Source organism: Polyodon spathula, chromosome 6 (assembly GCF_017654505.1).
Source record: "Polyodon spathula isolate WHYD16114869_AA chromosome 6, ASM1765450v1, whole genome shotgun sequence".
Lineage (NCBI taxonomy): Eukaryota > Metazoa > Chordata > Actinopteri > Acipenseriformes > Polyodontidae > Polyodon > Polyodon spathula.
This window is the reverse complement of record NC_054539.1, coordinates 36838208-36860054: the sequence shown is the minus strand read 5'-3', so window position 1 is coordinate 36860054 and position 21847 is coordinate 36838208. Positions and strand designations below refer to the sequence as shown.

The 21847-nt window shown below is 42.6% G+C and overlaps 1 protein-coding gene across 2 annotated transcripts in view; it reads right to left on the bottom strand.

Annotated features, from left to right (window-relative positions):
• Positions 1-20942, bottom strand: part of pgbd5 (piggyBac transposable element derived 5) — a 61050-nt gene extending 40108 nt beyond the window's left edge. For both annotated transcript variants that reach the window (XM_041252809.1, XM_041252810.1), the window contains exon 1: positions 20445-20942. In XM_041252809.1, the coding sequence (XP_041108743.1) occupies positions 20445-20760 (316 nt within the window). In that variant the 5' untranslated portion in view covers positions 20761-20942. The remainder of the gene's footprint in view (positions 1-20444) is intronic.
• Between the last annotated feature and the right edge of the window lie 905 nt (positions 20943-21847).

Sequence of the window (21847 nt, the reverse complement as noted above, 5' to 3'; positions counted from 1 at the left end):
TTTTTAAACATTTTTGAAGGATTATAGGCTCACAACATGTTTGTAGTTTGGATAAAGAACCTCTCCCATTAGTTTGTAATTACAGGGTTTGATGCTTACTGTAAATCAGAAATGGAGATATTTATGAACAGAGCCTACTAACTCAAAGTGTCTGGTATGTATCATTCACATGGCAGTGAATTGGTTAATTTTCACTGGAAACACAATTAACTGAGAAATCATACAGCTTTATACCAAATATTAAGACAGTTCTACTACCTCCATATGGAAGCCATAACCGGTCAAAAGTCAATGCCAAGATCACCAATTCATTAAGCTCCCTAAAAACAGCTAAATTCTTCTCTTGTATATTGTTGTCTAATCGTAGCCTACCAATGCAGGGCCGGCATAACAGGAGGCCGCCTAGGCCGGCAAATTGAAGGGGGGTAGTCCTAAATCTGGAAGTACGGGAATGCTGGGGGGCGGGGTGATCATGCCGGTGCGGTGTCACGCGAAATCTGGTTTCCCCTAGGAACAGGCTCATGGATGTTGAGCCCGTTGCTAAGCAAAGGACACATTGAAGTTCTTTGCGTATTCAAATGGGATGTGGCATTATTGGACTTAATTTAATTACCCTGACAATGATTCTTATAAAAATTTTATATCTCTGAAATTCACTGATGACTGTCCTGTAAATCGCTAGATTTCTAGCTAGTTGCTTTTGACAACATTAGATACTAGTTTTATAGTAGTTAAGGAACGCAATATGGTATTGTACAAATAAGATACAACAAAAATCAGATGTGTTTGAAGTAACCACCTGTCACAGCTGGCCGGTGGCCGTGACGTCGTGACAGGCAGTACTGCAAGATGAAATGTGACCTGCGCTGTTCAGTCGGTTTATTATTAAGCAGCAAAAACACTGCAGTTGTGGAGCGGTTTCAGCAATATTTAACTGCACCCAGCTCAAATGCTGTTTGTTGCCAGTATTTCAAATTAAATTACACCTGCATAGCAGTAACTGTAGTGCATACCCTAACAGTTACTGGGTTAATTCCTCACAAATGTTAACCTTTAAGTGCGGTTCGGGGGACAGGACCTCGGGCTCTTCTAATTTTCAGCTCCTGTCAATCATTATTTACTCCCTATATAAAGCTTATTCACGTCTATCTCCCTTGTCAATTGTTTTGCTTTTGCATATGCCACGACCCGTTCTTTGATCGATTTTAAACATTTCGATTTTCAGCACGAACCAACTCCCTGACAACTCAGATAGGAAACCTGCTGGATTCTCCTCAAAATCTCTCCTTCATAACTTATACTTCTCATGCCGACCTCTACTCAGCAAATGAAAATGAAAACTGTTGCACGCAGAGACTCGCCATTTGGAGCGCTGGTAGATACCTATGGGAAGTTGACCCTAATGCAAAATGGAGCATGTAGGTCATATGGTTTGGCAGCCATATTGGATTTTGTATTTTTAGTAAGTCATTTTGAAGGCACTAAAACAACAAAAAACATTGCTGCCATTGCCCTCATATGTCTGACATAAGTTGAGGAGGGGTGTGCAATTACACATATCACGTGACATGACAGGTAGCCGCCATTTGTGGATTCTACATTTTAGCTTTACAATTCAACTCCTCCAGAACCGCTGGACCGACTGAGCGGACATTTTCCAGGGATCTTATTAAACATGAGTTTTCGTCAATCCAAGATGGCCGACAAGGACCACTGTTGCTTATAACTCCTTAGAGAGTGCAGTTAGGTCCATAGTTACTATGGAACACTCATAGCAATCCATATTTGCTCTATAAATGCTAGCCTGTGACCTCCGACCTTTCCTAACAGTCAAATGGCCTGTTACTCATTAGTGCAGAAAGGGCCATGTTTACTATGGAACACATATTCTAACGCTTCACTGGTGCCTTGGAAGCCTTATAGTTGCTGGCAACTCTAATTTTCTTGTGTTACAATATTCCTGATAGTTTAGGTATTTTTTATTCACACATCATAGGTAGATAAACTGGAGAATTACTTTTTTTTTTTTTACTTTCACTCGGGAATGTTGGCCATAAGAGAGATTTTTCCCTAAACACTGCAGTTTATCCAGTTCAAACTCCTTCTTGCAACAATGAGTGGAGTATGGTGGGAACAAAAAAAGACTTTAACGTAATGTGTTGCCTGTAATATTTGCAGGGGTTGTATAAGACTTTCAGATCATTAACTGGTTGTCAGTTTGACAGACTAACTTTCTTTTCTAGCCAGCTTAATAGAATCTATGCAGCAAAAACTGTGATGGATTGAACCGTCTATCAAAAGCTAGATGACACACCCTTTTTACATTTGTTATTTAATTTTTTTTAAATGTGTATTTGTTTATTTTTAGGAAAAAAAAAATATATATATATATATATATATATATATATATATATATATATATATATATAGCTTATTAAAAATAAATTGCACATGTTAGTTTACTGTGAATTTCTGCATTGAAAGTTCCATCTCAGTAGAAATTAGAGGGCTGAGCACAAGCTGTGATGATGGGCAGAGTTTCAAATGACACTAAGGAAATAAGGAGAGAAGCTGCGATGGAGACTGAAGCCATATTTTGAAGTGATTGTTAAATGAACCGAACTGTAATGATGCAAAGCCCACGGGACTACCGGTGGCTTCTAAACATTTTTTTTTCTTAAGCAGTTAGTGCAAAGGTTTTCTATACAGAAGATCTTTGGTTACTTTGTACAGACACAGATAAAACAGCTCAGTTTTCTTCCCATTCAGTACACACCTACTCAGTTGAAGCAGTAGCTATAGTAACCAGCGAATTCAATCGTGATTGGGTCATGCCTTAAGATGCATGGCATTCCTTTTTTTGTGCATTATAACGGAACTTGCTAGTTACTGTAATGACTGATTTGGATCTCGTCCCTTCAACGAAATAGGAAATGGTCTTATACGGTCTCCAATATATGGTGCCAAACGTATATATGTTTCATCTTATACATAAAATGTTCTACCAATACCGACTGAAAAAAAAATTAATATATAAATATATTTAAAAAATTAGTCGGTACTCTGGTAAAATATCATAGCCTACTGTATAACAAGTTCACTCATATATAATTTCTCTCTCTCATATATATATATATATATATATATATATATAGAGAGAGAGAGAGAGAGAGAGAGAGAGAGAGAGAGAGAGAGAGAGAGAGAGAGAGAACGATAAGTTCTGAGTTTGATTGTGGTAGCCAACCGTCAGTATGAAAGGTGACAAGTAGACAGAAGTTCGGGTTGAAAATAAGGCACTTTATTTCTGACGGAATTAATTTTCAATTAAAACACCCTTGCATTGAAAACAATAAAACAAAAGAAACCTTGCCTGTTAAACTCACTTCTTCAACCCTCTCTATTCACTTGCCCCAGTAGACCTCGTGGCAAGTTCAGTATATACTGCTTTAAGCAATGTCACGTGCAGTCCGCGGTTCGTCCTGCGACTGCTGACCAAGTGTAGCGCTGGCGTTGGCTCTATAATCCACCAGGTAAGTGTCCCGTGTTACTTTAAATGGTTTCTCCACCAGGCTGTGGTGTAATTGCATTTGTAATCCTTATATTCCAGGGAACAGGTAAGTAGTCCTTAGGTGGTCCTTCTCCAGACCAGTACAGTTGTACCCCTGCGTGATCCACACAGGAAAAACCGGTAAGGAGCCTTCTGTAGCGCACTCCTACAGTCCTTTGGAATAAAACCACAGCCCTGGTGTTCGTTCGGTTCCTTTGGTACCCTCTGCTGGGGAACACAGTAAACTGCAGCCTATACTTGGCTGCGCCTGGTTGAATAACAATAAAACACTTTGCCGTTTGTGATTCTTGTGTGTTTGAGTCTTTTTACCAAAACAAAACTCTTTTTCACAAACACAAATAAGTCTGGGTCTTAACTAAAATCCTCCAGACTGCTTTAATAATTCATGGTCACACAGACAGAAAAATAAAAATGAAAGTGTCTTTGTAATCCCGTTTGCGTAACCAGCCCGAATTAATTTAAAACATAGTCCATTAAATTAGGCTATTTCTTAAAACAAACTACAGGCAAAAATCAAGCCCAATAGCAAACGCTGTTTAATATACGGTAGGGGTTACTCAGAGTCGGGATCTTTTAGTGCAAGTGCACCAGCTCAACTTCATTCCAAACTGCATACGCTTTGCAGCTTCCTCCGGCAAGACCAAATAAAAGCCCTAGTCGCCTTGTATTTGTTTCCGTCTTTCCACACAGGTACCGTCGGTTCTGGAACGCTGAAGTTTGTTCTGGTTTCTAATACTCTCCGACTCGATCCCTATTTCTCTCCTTAGCAACGCCGCTACGCTTAACCGTGTTCCGTGGCCCAATATGCCACTTATTTATTTGAACATCTAAAACACCACTCAATAGTTCAAACTTACTGTTTTGTTACCATACAGCCAGACTCTCCACCGTCTAACTAAACACTCTTGCACACCTTTATTTGTACTGTCCGCTTTTTAAACATGACTCAATTCCCGTGGACAGATCACCTGCTTCCACTTCTCAGGATTATGGGGATTGAAGTATCTTACTCCTTCCTTCTTACAATGTATACCGTTGTTCTCCAGAAACAAACGTCTTTCCCAGATATCAAAATCCCCCAACTCCGGATACCTTCTCTGTGTGTTCTAAACTGACCGTTTGTTACTCATTCATTTTATATATATATATATATATATATATATATATATATATATATATATATATATATATATATATATAAAACAAATTAATAAAAACAGGAGAGAACACCGTACCCTCAGAGGATATCAGTGTTACCGAGGTGCAGGGATACAGCAACTAATAAAGGTTAATAAAGGTGCATTATTTTTATTTCTTTTTTATTTCCTACTGAATAATCAGCTGTATTGTGAGGGAGCCCCCTCACATGGTAATGTCTTTATAAAGTGTGCAATTCATTTGTACTATTTTAAATGTATACCCTGACGTTATTGCTCATGTTTATATTCTGTGTACACGTTTAGGCCACCAAGTTTATTTGTACGGTACAACTGTATATTGATTGTATAATAATAATACGTCTTATAAACAAATACAAAGCTTGCAGAGTTTAGTTACTGATAACACTATGTAACACAATTTTTGTTCCTGGGTAATAAGTGTTATTTCCTAATTGCTTATACCTCAAAAGTACAGAAAATGGCTATTATTCCCCACAAACTTTGCTTTTGTGACCAGGACAGTGATATTTTGAAATGTACCTATTTCCAATGAGAAAACTGGCGAATTTGTGTCTTTTCGTTCACATAAAGTCAGAAAAAAACAACATATGAATCCAAATTAACATGTATTTATACTAAAGTAATACAAAAATGACTACAAAAGATTTAGAAGCGAGTAGTTTTTCGAGATTTACGATTATACTGTAAATCACTTTCACGAATCAGCCCCCAAATGTAGTCTCCCATCATGTTCTCGTTATACTGTCCTTGGTAGCGGCGTTCAAAGTCCAGTATATCCTGGTGGAAGCTCTCGCCTTGTTCCTCCAAGTACGCTCCCATGTTCTCCTTGAATTTATCAAGATGAGCATCAAGGATATGGACTTTGAGGGACATCCTACAGCTCAATGGATAGTTCTTCACCAGAGTCTCAACCAGCTCCACATGGTTTTCGGCCTTGTGATTGCCCAGGAAGCCCCGAACCACTGCGAGCTGTTCCAAGCCGCTTGCTCCTTACTAGTGAGCTTCTTGGGGAATTCACTGCACTCCGGGATCTTCTTTATCAGTGGTCCAACGAAGATACCGGCTTTGACCTTTGCCTCAGACAGCTTAGGGAAGAAGTCTTGAAGGTACTTGAAGGCTTCCGACTCCTTATCTAGAGCTCTGACAAATTGTTTCATAAGGCCCAATTTGATGTGCAGTGGTGGCATCAGCACCTTCCGGGGGTCCACCAGTGGCTCCCACTTGACGTTGTTCCTCCCCACAGAGAACTCGGTCCGCTGTGGCCAGTCCCACCTGCTGGTAGTGTGCCTTGGTGTCCCTGCTGTCCCAAAGGCAAAGATAGCAGGGAAACTTGGTAAAACCGCCTTGGAGACCCGTCAGGAATGCCACCATTTTGAAGTCTCCTATGACCTCCCAGCCGTACTCATCATACTTCAAAGCGTCCAGCAAGGTCTTGATGCTTTGTTATCCTCTTTGAGGTGCACCGAGTGAGCCAGGGGAAGAGACGGGTACTTGTTACCATTATGGAGCAGCACGGCTTTGAGGCTCCTGGATGAGCTGTCAATGAAGAGGCGCCACTCATTCTGGTTACAGGCGATTCCGATTGCCTCGAACAGACTGGTCACATTGTGGCAGAAGCAGAGCCCATCTTGACGGGTGAAGAAGCTGGAAAAAGTTTGGTGACGCTTCCTCTGATCTGCGACTTGCACACTTTCATCCAACAAGTTCCACTGTTTGAGCCTAGACGTCAAAAGCTCGGCATTGGACTTGGTGAGACCAAGATCTCTAATCAAGTCGTTGAGGTCTTTTTGGTTGGGGTAGTATGGGTTTCTCTCCTCAGCTCCACCTCTGAAATTGTCATCTGGATCTACAACGTCTTCCTCGCTCTCTGACTTGCTGCTCTCTTCTAAAGATGGCTGCTCTCTCTCCGGAGGAGTGGGTACGGGGAGCTCATGGCAGTGTGGCACCGGGGCGATGGATGAAGGAAGGTCCGGATACGTGATAGCAGGTGCATTCTTGCCAGTCCGACGTTTGGAAGGGTCCACCATGCAGAAGTAGCAGTTGCTTGAGTGGTCAGTGGGTTCCCGCCAAATTCTTGGGATACGAACTTCATGGTTGTCTTTTCCCCTCTGTACCATCCTACAAAAATACATTTATTTCACACATGACTAGATTCTCGCAACATTTTTCATATATATTTTTTCAATAACATTGAAAATTGTAAAACATTTTAAAATTAAAAACTTTTACAATTTAAAAAATTTTAACAAATTTTATAACATAAAATTCCGAGCAATAATTGTCCATCTTACCTTCCAGAGTTTTTTTGCAGTGCTCACAGGTGAAATGAGGTGCCCAGGGTTTGTCTTGATCCCCAAAGGGCATGCCGAAATATGCCTTGTAGGCCTCACACATCTTAGCAGATGCTTCCACTGAGTACTTTTTCGCTCTTGTCTTGATAAATTGGCCACAGACATAGCAAAATGCGTTTTCCGGATGCTTGCAGCCTCTTGATGCCATCTCAGAAAAATGCAGATATGTATCCACTTAGGCAGCTGGAACTAAACTGAACTGGTGGGCTTAAGGCCCCTGTATTTATACTACTATTTATATTACTGGAAAGTTACTCCAAGTTTACTCAGCACTGAATCTATCTGGAATGTTCTGGAAAATAGGTAAATTTCAAAATATCACTGTCCTGGTCACAAAAGCAAAGTTTGTGGGGAATAATAGCCATTTTCTATACTTTTGAGGCATAAGCAATTAGGAAATAACATTTACTACCCAGGAACCAAAAAAAAAACGGTGTAATGCGCAGTGGATAGTGTGCGTGCACAGGGTAAAGAAAAAAATAACTTTTTATATTTATGTGTTTTATAGATATTTTTATGAATATTTAAAAATATAAAAGTAAACGGTACGAAATTGTTTAGCTAATGAAGGTAAAAGGTGGGACTAGGTTCTATAAAAGCACGAGTAAGGAAAAATAAAAACAACATTACGACTACAGTCCATTTAGGACCCAGAACATTGTTTAATTTGTTACACAGTGAATATTTTAAAACTAATGATGAGATATTGGTTAGATCAAAAACCCAGACTGTGAGTCCCCAGGACTGATAAAGTCTTGGAAAATAATGCAAATGGTACTGCCAAACATAATTCCCTACATTTTATATAAGGAAACTGAGCGCAAATCACAGTGCAGCTAACACAGACCCCATCTACATACAGCTGCACTGTGCATGTGACACCCCAGGCAGCGCACCAGCACTGCTTAGACACAAAATGCGCTTCTACTCACAGCAATACACTAACACTAACACTCCTGCACCCACCCACTTGCCCCACCCCAAATTGACCCACCGTTATACTGCCTCCCACTCAAATGCTTTCAGGCCCGGGAAGCACTGACCTGGTCCCGGGGTGGCAGCCTGTGTGGTTGCCAGGGCGGAGGACAGAAACGGACAGGACCTGGTGGTACGTTTGAGGGTGAAGCAATGTGATGACAGGGGTTGGGCTGCATCACGGGGCTCCAGGGCAGCCACCAATCCCAGCTCCCTGTGCCAGTCCCTCCTGGATCCGGGCTTCCTGGGACCACTGCCCCCCTCTACACAGCGGGGCAGAGGCTAGCTAGCACAGCTCCAACAGCAACCTCGGAACCCCGCTACTGTTTGGTGAGGGCTGGATGCTGAAGCCATGGCATGGGGCACTCTCTCTAGGGCGGCGATGCTGGGCTCTCTCTCTGGTGCTCTGACGACACGGGGCTCCCTCTCTGAGGTTCTGGCAGCACAAGGTACTCTCTCTCTGGTAGTGCAGGACTGTCTCTTCCGGGCAGTGGGAGGTACTCTTTCACTGGTGTCGCTGTGCAGTCTCTCACTGGAGGCGGTGCGGTGTGCTATCACTGGCTGTGGGGCACTTTCTTGGGCAGAGTGGGACACTCTCTCCCAGGTGGAGCAGGACACTCTCTCTCAGATGACAGTTGTGGAGCGGAGCTCTCTGGTGGCAATTGCAACATGGGGTTCTCTTCTCAATGCTCTGGCGATGATGGGCTCTCTCTCTGGGGCTCTGGTGCTGGTAACATAGGACGCTCCCTCCTTGGCGACACGGGGTACTCTCCCTCTGGCAGCACAGGACTCTCTGGCAGCGGCTGTGGTCTCTCCGTTAGTGACTCGACAACCACCTGATGACCTCATCCCACTCCCTCTCTGAGCACCACGGCTTATCCTAGCGCTACACCCCCAGCTGCGCTCTCTCCCACTTGTCCGGTGTGGGGCTCTCTGATTCAGCGGATGGTAGGAAGACAAACAGGACAGAAAGAGCCGCCGAATTTAAAGATCTCCCTGCCTGCGCTTTTGGTCTCCATTCTGTCATGTATGTGTTTTTAAACTAGTATTTTAAAAAGCACTGCGGTTTTTGAGGATTGTTGGAGAAGGGCTGTATTGGTTTTATTGCTGTTTTTTTTTTCTTTTTTCGTAAGCCTCGTCTCCATGCAGGTATTGAGCTGCACTGCCCTTGAAATTGTAATTCTGTGTTTAGTTATTGTTTTAATTAACGGGCAGTGTAAGCCACTCGCTGTGACTGTGTATTCTAGATCTGCCCTGTTTGTTAAATATAGTTTACCACCTGTATTTAATAAAACGATGCTCATTGCCTGACATAGTGTTGTCTAGTTTATATTTTTCTTCTGGTATTCTGCCTGGCTGATCCCACCCTGATCAGAAATAACGAGTGCCCCTCCCGGGTGCTACATATGTTCAGCAGCAATCTGCCACATAAATTAAAGTGATTTAAATAAATATATATATATATATAATAATTGATTCAGCATAATGCAATTGACATATCCAAATTCAATCATGATTTCATATTATTTCATCAACAGTATACCACAAATACATACAATAGAAACTCAACAACATATATATATATATATATATATATATATATATATATATATATATATATATATATATATATATATATATAAGGTTATGTGTGCAAAAGTATGTATGTTCAATTATAGTGTCATTCATGTCAGCTACATTTTTTTCACATTTTTACATAGAAATAACACATTTCCTACATTTCTTGTGGGAATTGAACCCAAGACATGCTTCTGATGCAGATTGCAATGCTGGTGTCGTAGCTTTCATGCCACAGTTTGTATTTCCATTTCACAACATTTGCAAGTAGTATAGCAGAAAAGTTACAGTTTTTAACCAGTAATGTGATGAACAAAATTTTAATGATTATGTATTATCCCGATTGTATTGAAAGTTTCTATCTCATTTTGCAAACTATCATAATAAGCTTGATCTGTTCATTTAGTATATTGTAACGTAATCATGTTAAGGAAGTAGTACCCAGACCAAACCCACACATCTTTCTCACTCAGCCTTGGTCTATCAAAACTGCAGATAATGTAATACAGTTTAACACAATAAAGCAAGTTGGTGATTCCCAGTCCTTATATAAAATATGCCTTTATGCATTATGCTACATTTATTATTTAACTGAACTAATATGAAATCACGGAAACATCATAATTTATAACATATTTAAAAGCACAATAATTGCAAACAGCATCCATCTACCTGTAATTTTAGGCAACTTGAAAACTGACCTGAACTTGTTATGCACGTATATTGCATATTGTTAATGCTGTGCTCCTTTTTGCACAGCACTGTTCTTTAGTACACTCTTAGCTTAACCATTTAGCTATCGCTGAAGCTAATTTTATAGGTAATCTACAGATTCTAGTTACTGATGCTTCGTAGAACAAAAGCTTTTTTTTTTTAATTGTATTCCCTTACAAGGTTATGATACTCTTATACCAAATATGTCATTGTGACAAAGTGCCCGCCCCTGTGTATATTATCTGTTATATGTTGGTGTGTAAATGTTGGTGCATAGTCATTGGTACACAGGATATAAACGGGTCTGTAACACGAGTGTTTAAAATGTATATTTGTATTTAGGCACGGGATTGTACATCACTTCACGTACATTTAAAGTAGTTAATATGTGAGCACGAGGTTGCACATAATTAATTTTCACGTGCTGGGATTCAAGTGAATAATTAATTAGTAATTGAATCCCAGCACAACAGTATATATAGATGCACGTTTTCACATATGCAGGGTTGTGTGTTCGGGAGTGGAGAACGGGGGAGAGAGAGAAAGAGAGCGAGAGATAAGCGTAATTATCAATCTCAACTGTTTGTGTAGCGTTCATCCACTCTGTGTTTTGTCAGTGTATTCGTTTTGTTTGTCTATTTATTTTGGCCTCATGTGCCGTGTCCTGTTTTTGTATTGTTACAAACCTTTTGTTTTCTGCCTGTTCATTATTAAACTGCGCATCAGCGCCTTCACCATTTCAAAGCCTGTGTTCAGAGTCAGTTCCTGTTTCTGGTCTGTCGTCACCTACTCCGGACGTCTTTGTAACAGTCATATACATTGTTTTAATTGTAAGTCTATTTAACAAAAGATGTTAAACGTTAAACTATCGAAAATGTATTGTTTCTTAATTACATGTACTGGTGTGTGCAGTAGAGGCCACAAAATCCAAATAGCTGGAACATCATAAATGATAGCTTTCTAATTCCTGTGACTGAAGGTATAAGAAGAATACTCTGTGGTCGCAAAATACCGACAGTTTGTAGCCTGCTGGAGTCACATGACTGCAACCCCTCGCTCTGATTGCTTACATTGTAGCAATTCACTTGCTCCATGAAGTGGGTGTGAGTTTCACCCACCTGTCCCTTTAATTAGGGTCAGTAGCCTGGCCAGGTTAAAACTCATTTTCCCATAGTTCCTTGCTATCACCCTCTGTTCATCCTCTCCCCCCATTGGCTCATTCAGGTATCCACTCCTCCAATCTCAGAGCTCCTTGGAAGCCAGTACCGGTATTTAAGCTGGCTGGCTAGGCCAAGGAGGACTCAATTTTTCTCTTGAGGAATCCATTTACAAACAAATTGCATATTACTTAATTACAGTGTAACTTTAACTATTTTAGATAAATACTGGTGCATCCATTTTCTCTTTTCATAATCTTGTACTTTGTCTAAACCTTTCTTTTTTGTTTACACTGTTACTTGTTTAAGTTTAGTTGCTGTTCAAGGTCTGTTTAGGGTTTGTTTTTTGGTAGGGTGTTCAGTCTCCATTTTGTTCCTGATTCTCCTAATATTTTCCAAACAGCTGTTCACCACTCAACCCAGTACTACTCGACAGACTCACCATTTTCAACGATCGCTATTTTTTCATCAACCTTCATCCAACATCATCAGTACAGGACTCTATTCGGGACTTCATTATTTGTTGGTGAGATTATTCCTTTTCTGTTTGCTGTTTTTTCTACTTTACTTTGATAATTTTGTTCCTGTAGTTTTGGTTTTGTTCTTTTGTTACTTTGGATTTCATGCGCATTGCTTCACTGGACTTGTTAGGCCTAAATTTAATTTATCATCCATTGTCATCAAGACTGTCTTTGAAATTGTTTTCCCTGTATAATTATTCATTCACCTTCGTCTCTTTTGCCTGTCCATGTGTTAGTTGTATATTGGAAAAGTGTTTGTGTGTGGGGTTTTATTGGAGGCCCACCGGACACCACATTCATTTCGCTTTAATGTTAGTTTGTTTGGATGTTTGTTTAATTCACTTTACTTTCTTACTCACCTCTACCTTCCACTAAATGTTATCTACAATAAGTTGTTGCCATTATATTTCATTTATTACATTATAGTTTACAACAATAAACCGTTTGTGAAATTGACACCTCTGACGTCCCTGCTTTTGCTGTCTGTCACTCTTGCTGACTTAATTAGTTATAGATATTGGGCTGGTAGTATCTCCTTAGGGAGGACAGTACAACTGCTTCTCAGTTGTGCAGAGTGATCGTTACAACATCACGTGGTTATGTTCATTCTCTACAGCATTATTCAGATGCTGGGGACAAAGTAGAATGTACAGATCAGTACTAAACAGTACAGTTTTTGAAATAAGATAGTGGAAGTTGTTTAAGCAACTAATGTATGTCAAAGAAATTATTATAGGAAGGTTGGTGTTTCTTATGCGTTTCACTTAAAAACCAGACACCAGGGCATCTGGGCTTGTTAATTGCTGCCACACGGACACAGATGCCAATTCCAGGAGTGTCTGGTCAAACCTGGACAGATGGCAAACCTAACTCAGGGAGACGGAGTTGAATTCTCAAATGCTCTGCAACCCCCGTAAACAACAACACACATTCTCCCCATTCACTAATGACGTGACCCGTCCCGTAACATAGACAGACGAGACAAACTGAACTGACAACAAGTCTTTCAACAAAGCAATTGCCTGGGTCGTTTCAATATATTTTTTAATTTGAAAGTAAAAATATATGAAAGCATGATTACCTTTATGTATAAATATTTTCACTAATACACAATTGAACAACAACTGTTAAGTATTTATTTTCATTTCATACATTATTAAATGTCAGTGTTTATATGATAGTGAAAAATAAATAACTAAATATCAAGATAAAGAAAGAAATACATACATGTCTATGTATTCTTTTATGTATTCATTTATTTCAATATTTATATTAATGTATTTATTTATTTGTTTTACTTTTAACAAATATATAGGCTATCCTTCAGCATAGTTAATTCTCAGAAATTATGTTCCTTTTCTGTCCAGCGGAGACAACAAATAGCGTTACTCTCATCGACCAGCATAGAGAGGAAATCATACCTTCGTGTGCCAATAGGGACCACAATGAGCATTACACTCACAGGAAACCAATTTTTCTTTTTGCCTGCGATGCGTGCGACTAGTCCATTTTAAAATATAAATAAATTGTTTAATATACATACATATACTGACGTCAAAATAAGTGCATTCCCCGGTATATTTCCATGTTGACAGAACACGTTCATTGTAAAAAAATATGTCTTGAGAAAAAGAAGAACAAGGAGATGGGCATTTTTACCTTCCTTTGGCGACTTATTTCTCTACTGTATGACAAGTATTACATTTTTTTCTACATTGCACATAAGAGTATTTGGAACTACAAATTAAAAGTGAACTGGTGGTTTTCGCTGATATTTTTTGCTGCGCCAATACCCTGAAAACATGTAAACTATCCGTGCTGTATAGATAGTCACTGGCAGTTCCCTTTCAATGGAATGACAACCATTACCGAATGGGAAGAGCCCTCTCTGACCACCAATCACTGAGCATATATAAAAAAGCTGCCCTATCAGGGCCCTGCTGTGAGGAGGAGGTCCCTCCCACCACCTGCTTAAGAGGGACGTCCTCACAGTAGCATATCGCCATTTTCTCTCCCACTTCACAGATTGCCTCATGCTTTCTTTGTCCAAATTTGGCTGATTTGTTAGTTTAATACCATCAGATTTATTTAATCAACGGAAAAAGCATGCTTTCGAGCGTTATTGAGAGTGCTCCTGTCTAATTCTCATGTCAGTTTAAGGACTAGAGCTGGTTTCGACCCCTCTTTTGAGATTGGCAAGTGGCCATTACTCTCTTTCACTTTGTGTAGTTTGCTATACAGTGTTGGGAGCTGTTGTGGTGCTGTAAGGATACCCCGCGGGCTCGCGGCGTCGTCCTCTACACCGATTTAATCGGCCACAGCGAACTTGCGCCCCTCCCAAGCCTCGGGCTTTCCTAGCGGGGCTGTGCTTGCGCTCGGCGCCCACACCGACTGAATTGGCTACACAGCCCGGCATCTACCTGCCACTTCTACCTGCCGACTTCAGGCTTGAAACAGCGCCTACCCGGCCCCGATTGACTCTGCATCTGTGTGATCACCTTCAGCGCCATCTACAGCCCGGCACTCCCCATCGGCGCAGATTGACTCAGCACCAACAGTGCTGCTCTATGACACCGTCCCTGGCCCCGAACGACTCGGTCCCGTGCTCCCCATCAACACCGAACTCGGCGCCGATAGACGTGGTACCGACTGTTTGGCACCGATCGTGGTTCCTCTCGGCACCGAGTGCAGCAGCCCCGCCTACGCATGTGCCATGTCAGTGCGTTCCACTGACCAGTGTGCGACGAAGCTGCCTAGACAGGGCACTTGTCCTGCGCCAGATGCTTGGGGCCAGACCATGCAGCCAAAGCACTGACGGGTGAGTTAGACTGCTATCCATGCAGAAAGTTCTCCAAAAGAACAAAGTGCAGGAGAGCAGCCCTATCCCCAAATGAGTCTCCTTCCCTGAGCTAGGGAAGAATGAGGCCCGTGGTCCAAAATTCTCTGCAGAAGTCCTCTAAGACCCCCACCCCGCCGCCACAGTGACCAGGGAGCTCCCCCGCACACCTGTGTCACCCTCCCCTCCACCACCAGTGCAGAAGCACAGGTGCCTCTCAGGTGAAGCGAGATGGTCACAGCCGAGGCGTTACTGCTTGAAGGCACGTTCACCAGGGGACAGAAGGCCACTGTGCAGGTACCGCTCTCCTTCCCTGCATAGGCGCAGATGCTCCCCATCTCCCAGTCGCCTAAGAGATGCCCAAGCCCGGCTGAGCGGCGTTTTCAGGAGCTGGCAGAGACTGCGAGGGCTCAGCAGACAATGCTGGAGACCCTGCTTAAATCTCAAGGCAGACTGCCCCCTACCACCAGGCAGCCCCAACCTCCCCAGTCTTGCTCCCCATCCTCAGTGCCTAGACCTCCTAGCCCAGACGAGCTGTCTTTTACAGCATCAAGGTCAGACTTGTCTGGCCCAGCAACATCCATTGGGCAAGCCACAGCAGGGGGCTCCTTACCGCCCCTGCCACATGTGTCGCAAAGGGAAGAGTTCCAGGCACTCATGCAGCTGTAGCCATGGACGTTACCTGGCCGGCAGAACAGGAGGGAAAGGAGAACCACTTTCTATGGAAGAAAGGGCACCTACAGCATGCCCTCCCCTTGTGCCAGGATTTCCTCGAGCTGGTCGCTCATCTTAGAGTAACCCAGCCTCCACCCCCTCAGCATCTAGAACAGCAGAAGCCCTGCTACACACTGCAGGAGCCCAAGAATCGGGCTTAGGCAAGTTCCCCACCATCGGGGACACTGTCACAGTATTGGTGAAGTGATCTCCCTTCACCAGAAGGAACAAAGACCCGACCTGACCGTCCAAGCCGTGCAGAATGACTGACGCCATGCTAAAAAAGGTGTATGCGTCCCTAGCAATGCCCTCAGCGGCTTTTACTCCTGGTACTTACTGGTGCCCAAGAGGGACGACGGTTTCAGACCTATTCTGGACCTCGGGGTCCTCAACTTGTTCCTAAAACAGAGGAAGTTCAATGAATACTACGTGCTGCCGTTTGGCCTCTCGCTGGCGCCCCATACATTTTCAAAGTGCATGGATGCAGCAATGGCTCCACTCAGGCTGCGGGGTATTCAGATCCTGTCGGAAGACAGGATTCTGTCGTTGGAAGTCACACTCTCCCTAAAGGTTGTTGGGGCTGATGGCAGCTGCCTTGAGAATCCTTCCACTCAGGCTGCTGAGAATGCGCCTGCTTCAAGCCTGGGTAAATACGTTCAAGGTGCACCCGGTCCAAGATCGGTACCGGCTGGTGCAAGTGTCCAGACAATGCCGGAAAACACTGGAGTAGTAGCTCCGTCCCAGCAATCTGTGCTTCGGATCTCCCCTCGGATCCCCTCGCAGAAGGGAAGTGGTCGCTACAGACGCCTCCAGCCTGGGCAGGGGAGTGGTCTGGAATGGGAGAAGAATAAGAGGTCAGTGGAAGGGACATTGGCAGCAAGCGCACATAAATGCCCAAGAGCTGCAAGCAGTAAACCTGGCGTTATCTCATTTTCGCCAGCAGTTAGTGCACAAACATGTGCTGGTCCAGATGGACAATACTACAGTGGTAGCCTACATAAACTACCAAGGCGGCCTGCGCTCGCCGGGCCTTCACCACGCAGCGCACAGACTCCTGTCCTGGACGCACAAAAACTTGCGTTCCATCAGGGCTGTGTGGACAACAAGGCAGCAGACTTCCTCTCCAGAAGAGCTCCAGACAGGTCGGAATGGAGACTGCATCCTCAAGTGGTGAAACAGATTTGTGAGAGGTTTCGTACTGCACTAGTACTTTGCCACAGCCGAGTCCACTCATTGCCCACTATGGTTCTCCATGGATGTAGACACGCTAGCCCACCTCTGGCCACAGGGGCTTTTGTATGCGTTCCCTCCACTTCCATTATTACCCCTGACACTAGAGAGGATCAGGGTGGAGAAAGCACAGGTTCTGCTGGTTGCACCCAGATGGCCGAGGCGCCCCTGGTTTGCTTTCCTCTCCGACATGTTGTCGGGTCAACCGTGGCAGCTCCTGCTGCGCAAGGACCTCCTGAGCCAAGCAGAGGGGCTATTATGGCACCCGATCCAAGTCCAGCTCCAATTCTGGGTCTGGCCATTGAACGGAGCCGTGTCTTCAGATGAGGTTTGCCAGATACAGTAGTAGAACCACTACAGTCTGCTAGGGCGCCGAGCACTACAGCTCAAACAAATGGAAAGTTTTCCAAGACTGGTGCATTGCCAAAGATCACGACCCTGTGACCTGCCCTATTGAGACGAAATTAATCTTCTTACAACACCTGTTTGACGCAGAAAAATCAGCGTCCACTTTGAAGGTATACCTGGCAGCAATATCAGTGTGCCACGACAAAAGTGACTCTGTGTCCCCTAGGGCACATTTCCTGGCAGTGCAATTTCTTAAAAGGGCTTGGAGGCTTCCATGAAAAGTATGGTCCCCAAGTGGGATCTAGAACTGGTACTGCGGGTCATTACGGGTCACCCATTCGAGCCCATGGCATCAGCAGAACTGTGCCCCGTTTCCTTGAAGGTGTTTTTTTTTTTAAGGTGTCTGCCAGACGAGTAAGTGAGCTTCATACGCTGTCCATCGTTGACACATGTATGGCTTTTACTGGAAATGACTCACGGGTAACATTGAACAAATCCAGCCTTTTTGCCAAAGGTGGTATCTTCATTCCATATTAACCAATCAGTGGTTTTGGAAACTTTCAGACCTCCCCTGCACGAGTCAGAAGAGGACTATAGACAGCACATGCTTTGCCCAGTTCGGGCTCTGCGCTGTTACCTGGATAGGACAGTGGCCTGGAGACAGTCCAACCAGCTATTTGTCTGCTACGGGTCCCGCTCTAGAGGTCAGGCCCTATCGAAGCAACGTCTAGCGCACTGGGTGGCAGATGCTATACGCCTGGCATATGAACAGACGGACTCCCCCCCTTACCCGGGGACATTACAGCCCATTCTACCAGGGGCCAGGCAACTTCGTGGGCTTTCCTTCATGGCGCCTCCTTAGATGAACTATGCAATGCTGCTACATGGACAGGTAGTCAGATATTTGCACGTTTTTACCGCCTTGATGTTGCAAACCGAGTGAGACCCTCTCTGGACTCTAGGGTGTCGCTGACAACATGCCCTTAGGCGTCACGTGGGCTCTGAGGCTATCGCCGTGAGGAAGTACTGTCGGTAATCTGGAGCCACAAAAGCTTTGGTACAGCTTCCCATTCTGTAATGGTTCCATTGAAAGGGAACATTACCATAACCCTGGTTCCCTGAAAGAGAATGACAACCATTACCTGACGTATGATTTCAAAAGAAAATGGCGATATGCTACTGTGACGATGTGGGAGGGGCCTCCTCCTCACAGCAGGGCCCTGATAGGGCAGCTTTTTTATATATGCTCAGTGATTGGCGGTCAGAGAGGGCTCTTCCCATTCGGTAATGGTTGTCATTCTCTTTCAGGGAACCAGGGTACTTTCTCAAGCTTCGCTGTAACTTGGCGAGAGGAACTACCGTTCCTTTCAATTGTTGATATAAATAATGTGATGAATCTGTGGCTTGGAGAGTTTTATAACAATTATATATCAATATGGATTAAGAAAGACTAAAAAATATTAGTATGTACCTAAGTATTTTTTAAGCTTCAATATTGGAGCTAGGTGGCAGTTGATATATGTTGACATATCAACGTTTGAACCTGTTTAATACTAAACATTTAGGAAATTAAAATTAAAACTAACAACCCTTTTAACAGCATAAACACCAATGATAAGAAACCCCTCCAAGTTCAGGGTTTAACTTCAAGTATAATATTAGTAATTAAGAGCCAGGAGCCAGGAATTTTAACGAGTTCCGGGTTAAATGAATGTGCTCCTCTCCTTACCTACAGACTTGTGACGCGTAATCAAGCTGTGATATATCGGATCGGTTTTGAATAGATATAGCAAAGGCCTGGTCATTTGAACAGTAAACCTAAACAAAGGGAAAGCCAAGACCAGATGCAGGACTAGTGTACCTAACCGTGGACATCCATTCACAAAGAACTAGGCTGACATAAAAGAACCTCACAAAGGACACCATATCCAGGTGGAAATCAAACCACTCAACCAGACGCAATAGGCGTCATATTATCTAGTTACAAAACCACTCCCTGCTTTGGGAGTTTATATAAACAGTATGTCATCTAAACAATGCTTCTTTGCCCCCTGTAATTAGCACTGTAATTAGCTGTATAAAGTATTTAGCATTCAGAATAAAATCAGAGGTTGTTGGGGAACAATGATCCAGTTAGGAAATGAGACTGAAATGAATTCCTCAGCACCAGAAGGGGCCAGAGAAGAGAACCAGAGGCAATGAGTAAGGAGGGGCCAGGGTCACTTACTCCCAGCAAATATCAGGAATATAATAGCAGGGGCCTTTTTTATAAATGCAACACTACTTATAGGACTCCCCATATTAACTCGCCCGCCCAACTACGTATTCAGGTTTAAAAAAAAAAAAAAAAAAAAAAAAAGAAACACCTCAGGACTTGAAACCAGTCAACAAGATAATTAGTCGTGTCGAAGGTTGTTTCATATGTTCTTAAAGTATAGGTGACTGGTCAAGATCTTGTAAATGGAGGCACAATTATTATAATCAGCCACTTTCGCTGTATCAAACAATAGACAGAAGCTTATTTTTAGCAGCACTACATATTTTTGTTTGGTCCCAAAGCAGATGCCTTACTGTACCCATTTCTGGTTACACCACTGTGTATAGAGACCAGACAATAACAGGGTCTAGAGAGGATTTCCAGCAGTAGTGAGGGGTATCCAGTTTTTCTGTATATTGACCCTGAAATACTTAAAAAATAATGTGGTTATTGAACTGAAATTGGAAGAACAGGGCTGTATTCCCACGCAACACAAATATCAGCTCAAGCTGAAATCCCTCTGGTGATTCAGGCTGATAAGAAGGGAAAACCACATGGCATACCCTGCAAGGCCTAAGCTCCAAACTCCTGGGCACTGCAGGGCAGGTTCATAATTGTGGCTGAATTATATGACTGATCCAGTTCTTTAGAGCTTCTGCTCCATTTTGATAAGAACTGGTTTAGTGTATGCACATTGTTCTATCCACATTTTAAAGGAAGGCTGGCTTTATAAATGTGAAAGTCTTAGCCCCATGATTTAGAAATGGCACAAAAAGTACTGCTTGGTTTATAATTAGTGCATTAAGTCTTTGATTCCCACACTTTGAATTTGTGATCAGGCAAAACAATTACATCTGGTCTAAGAAAATCTCTCACACCTGAATTAAAATGACCTCACATTGACCTCAATAAAGTTAATATAATGTAGCCACTTCAATATGTTTTCAAACTGCATTTTATCATTCAAGGGTATGTAATCAATTGGTTTACCACAGTGTATATAATATGCATTACCACAGGTATCCTTGAAAGCCGGAACGGTGATTTCTCGCAGCGCATCGGTCCAGCTCTCTTCCTCAGCCTGGATGTTTGACACCGAGCCGGGGGGGTGGCCTGATTGATTGCCAGACATTTCGGCAGACCTCTGCTCATCTCCATTGCTCTCTGAAGTGTAGTTCTCAGAGCTGGAGCCCCCCGAGGTGCTGTAGAAGGGGTTTTCGCTGCTGTCATCTCCAGATTCCCCCAAAACATCATCAGAAATCTGCAAGCTTTCGTAGCGAGAGCGGACCGCCTCCATGACGGACAGCGCCTTCCGACCGCACTCAGCCATCAGTAACTGCTGGTAGAACCCGACAGAACCAACGAACAATCCGGAAATAATAAAAGTAAATCTGCACACATCTAATCACAATCAACTAGTACTGATTGAATAAAGCTCTCGCTTATCCCTGCAAATCATACGCCTAAAAAGTCAGAATCACTGGGCGCATACAGCCCTTCTGTCACAAGGGAGATGTCTTCAGAGATAGAACTGAATTCAGCTCCGCGCCGCCTACCTCGAGATGAAATTATTTATCACAAAACCCCACATCCGGGCTGGATAAGCAGCTCCATCCATCCATAATCTTACAAATAAATAAATAAATACAAATTAAAAATTAAAATCGATTCTGGTGCTTGTGTCTGCTGAGCTTTGAACGAGACATAAACAGCGAGAATTGTTAACAAAACCTTATGTGTTTTCATCGGTAAATATTTTAAAGAAAATAACAATAAATCTAGAATGGAAGCTTGTATTACCCTTGCGAAATTACTTTTAACTGGTGCATGTATTGGCATGCAGATTATTTTCACAAGTTAATTAATTAATTAATTAATTAATTAATTTGTTTGTAAACACATAATGTATTAAACATGTGCTATGAAAGTACTGTTTTTTTTTTTTTTTCTTAAATCATTTCAATTATATATTTAAACATGTACTGTATAAGTGAAGGCGTACTGATATGCAAATTAAAGCCTTAAAAGGTATAATTAAGCCTAGGTGTACTGTTACGTGTGTCTTTAATGAATTTGTCACTTTTTGTACTTGTTTATTTTATTACGGTAAGATTGAAATGTTAACTATATAACGATATTTGTAAAAAGTTATGTACCGGCGTTACAAAAATGTATCTTGAAAAACAAAATAAAAAAATATCCCCATTTTAGCAAACTTGAAGATGTAATGGATCGTTATTTCTGTGTTACCTATTTCACAATGTGGGCAATAATCCTTATCAGTGGCGACCCCAGGATTCTGGAAGTGAGGAAACAAGGGGTGGCAGACAGATGGGCTTGGGGGCAGATTTTTATTAGTATTTTTTTTTTTTAAACCCTAACCCTACCCAGCACACACAGAGGGAGACTGGTACACA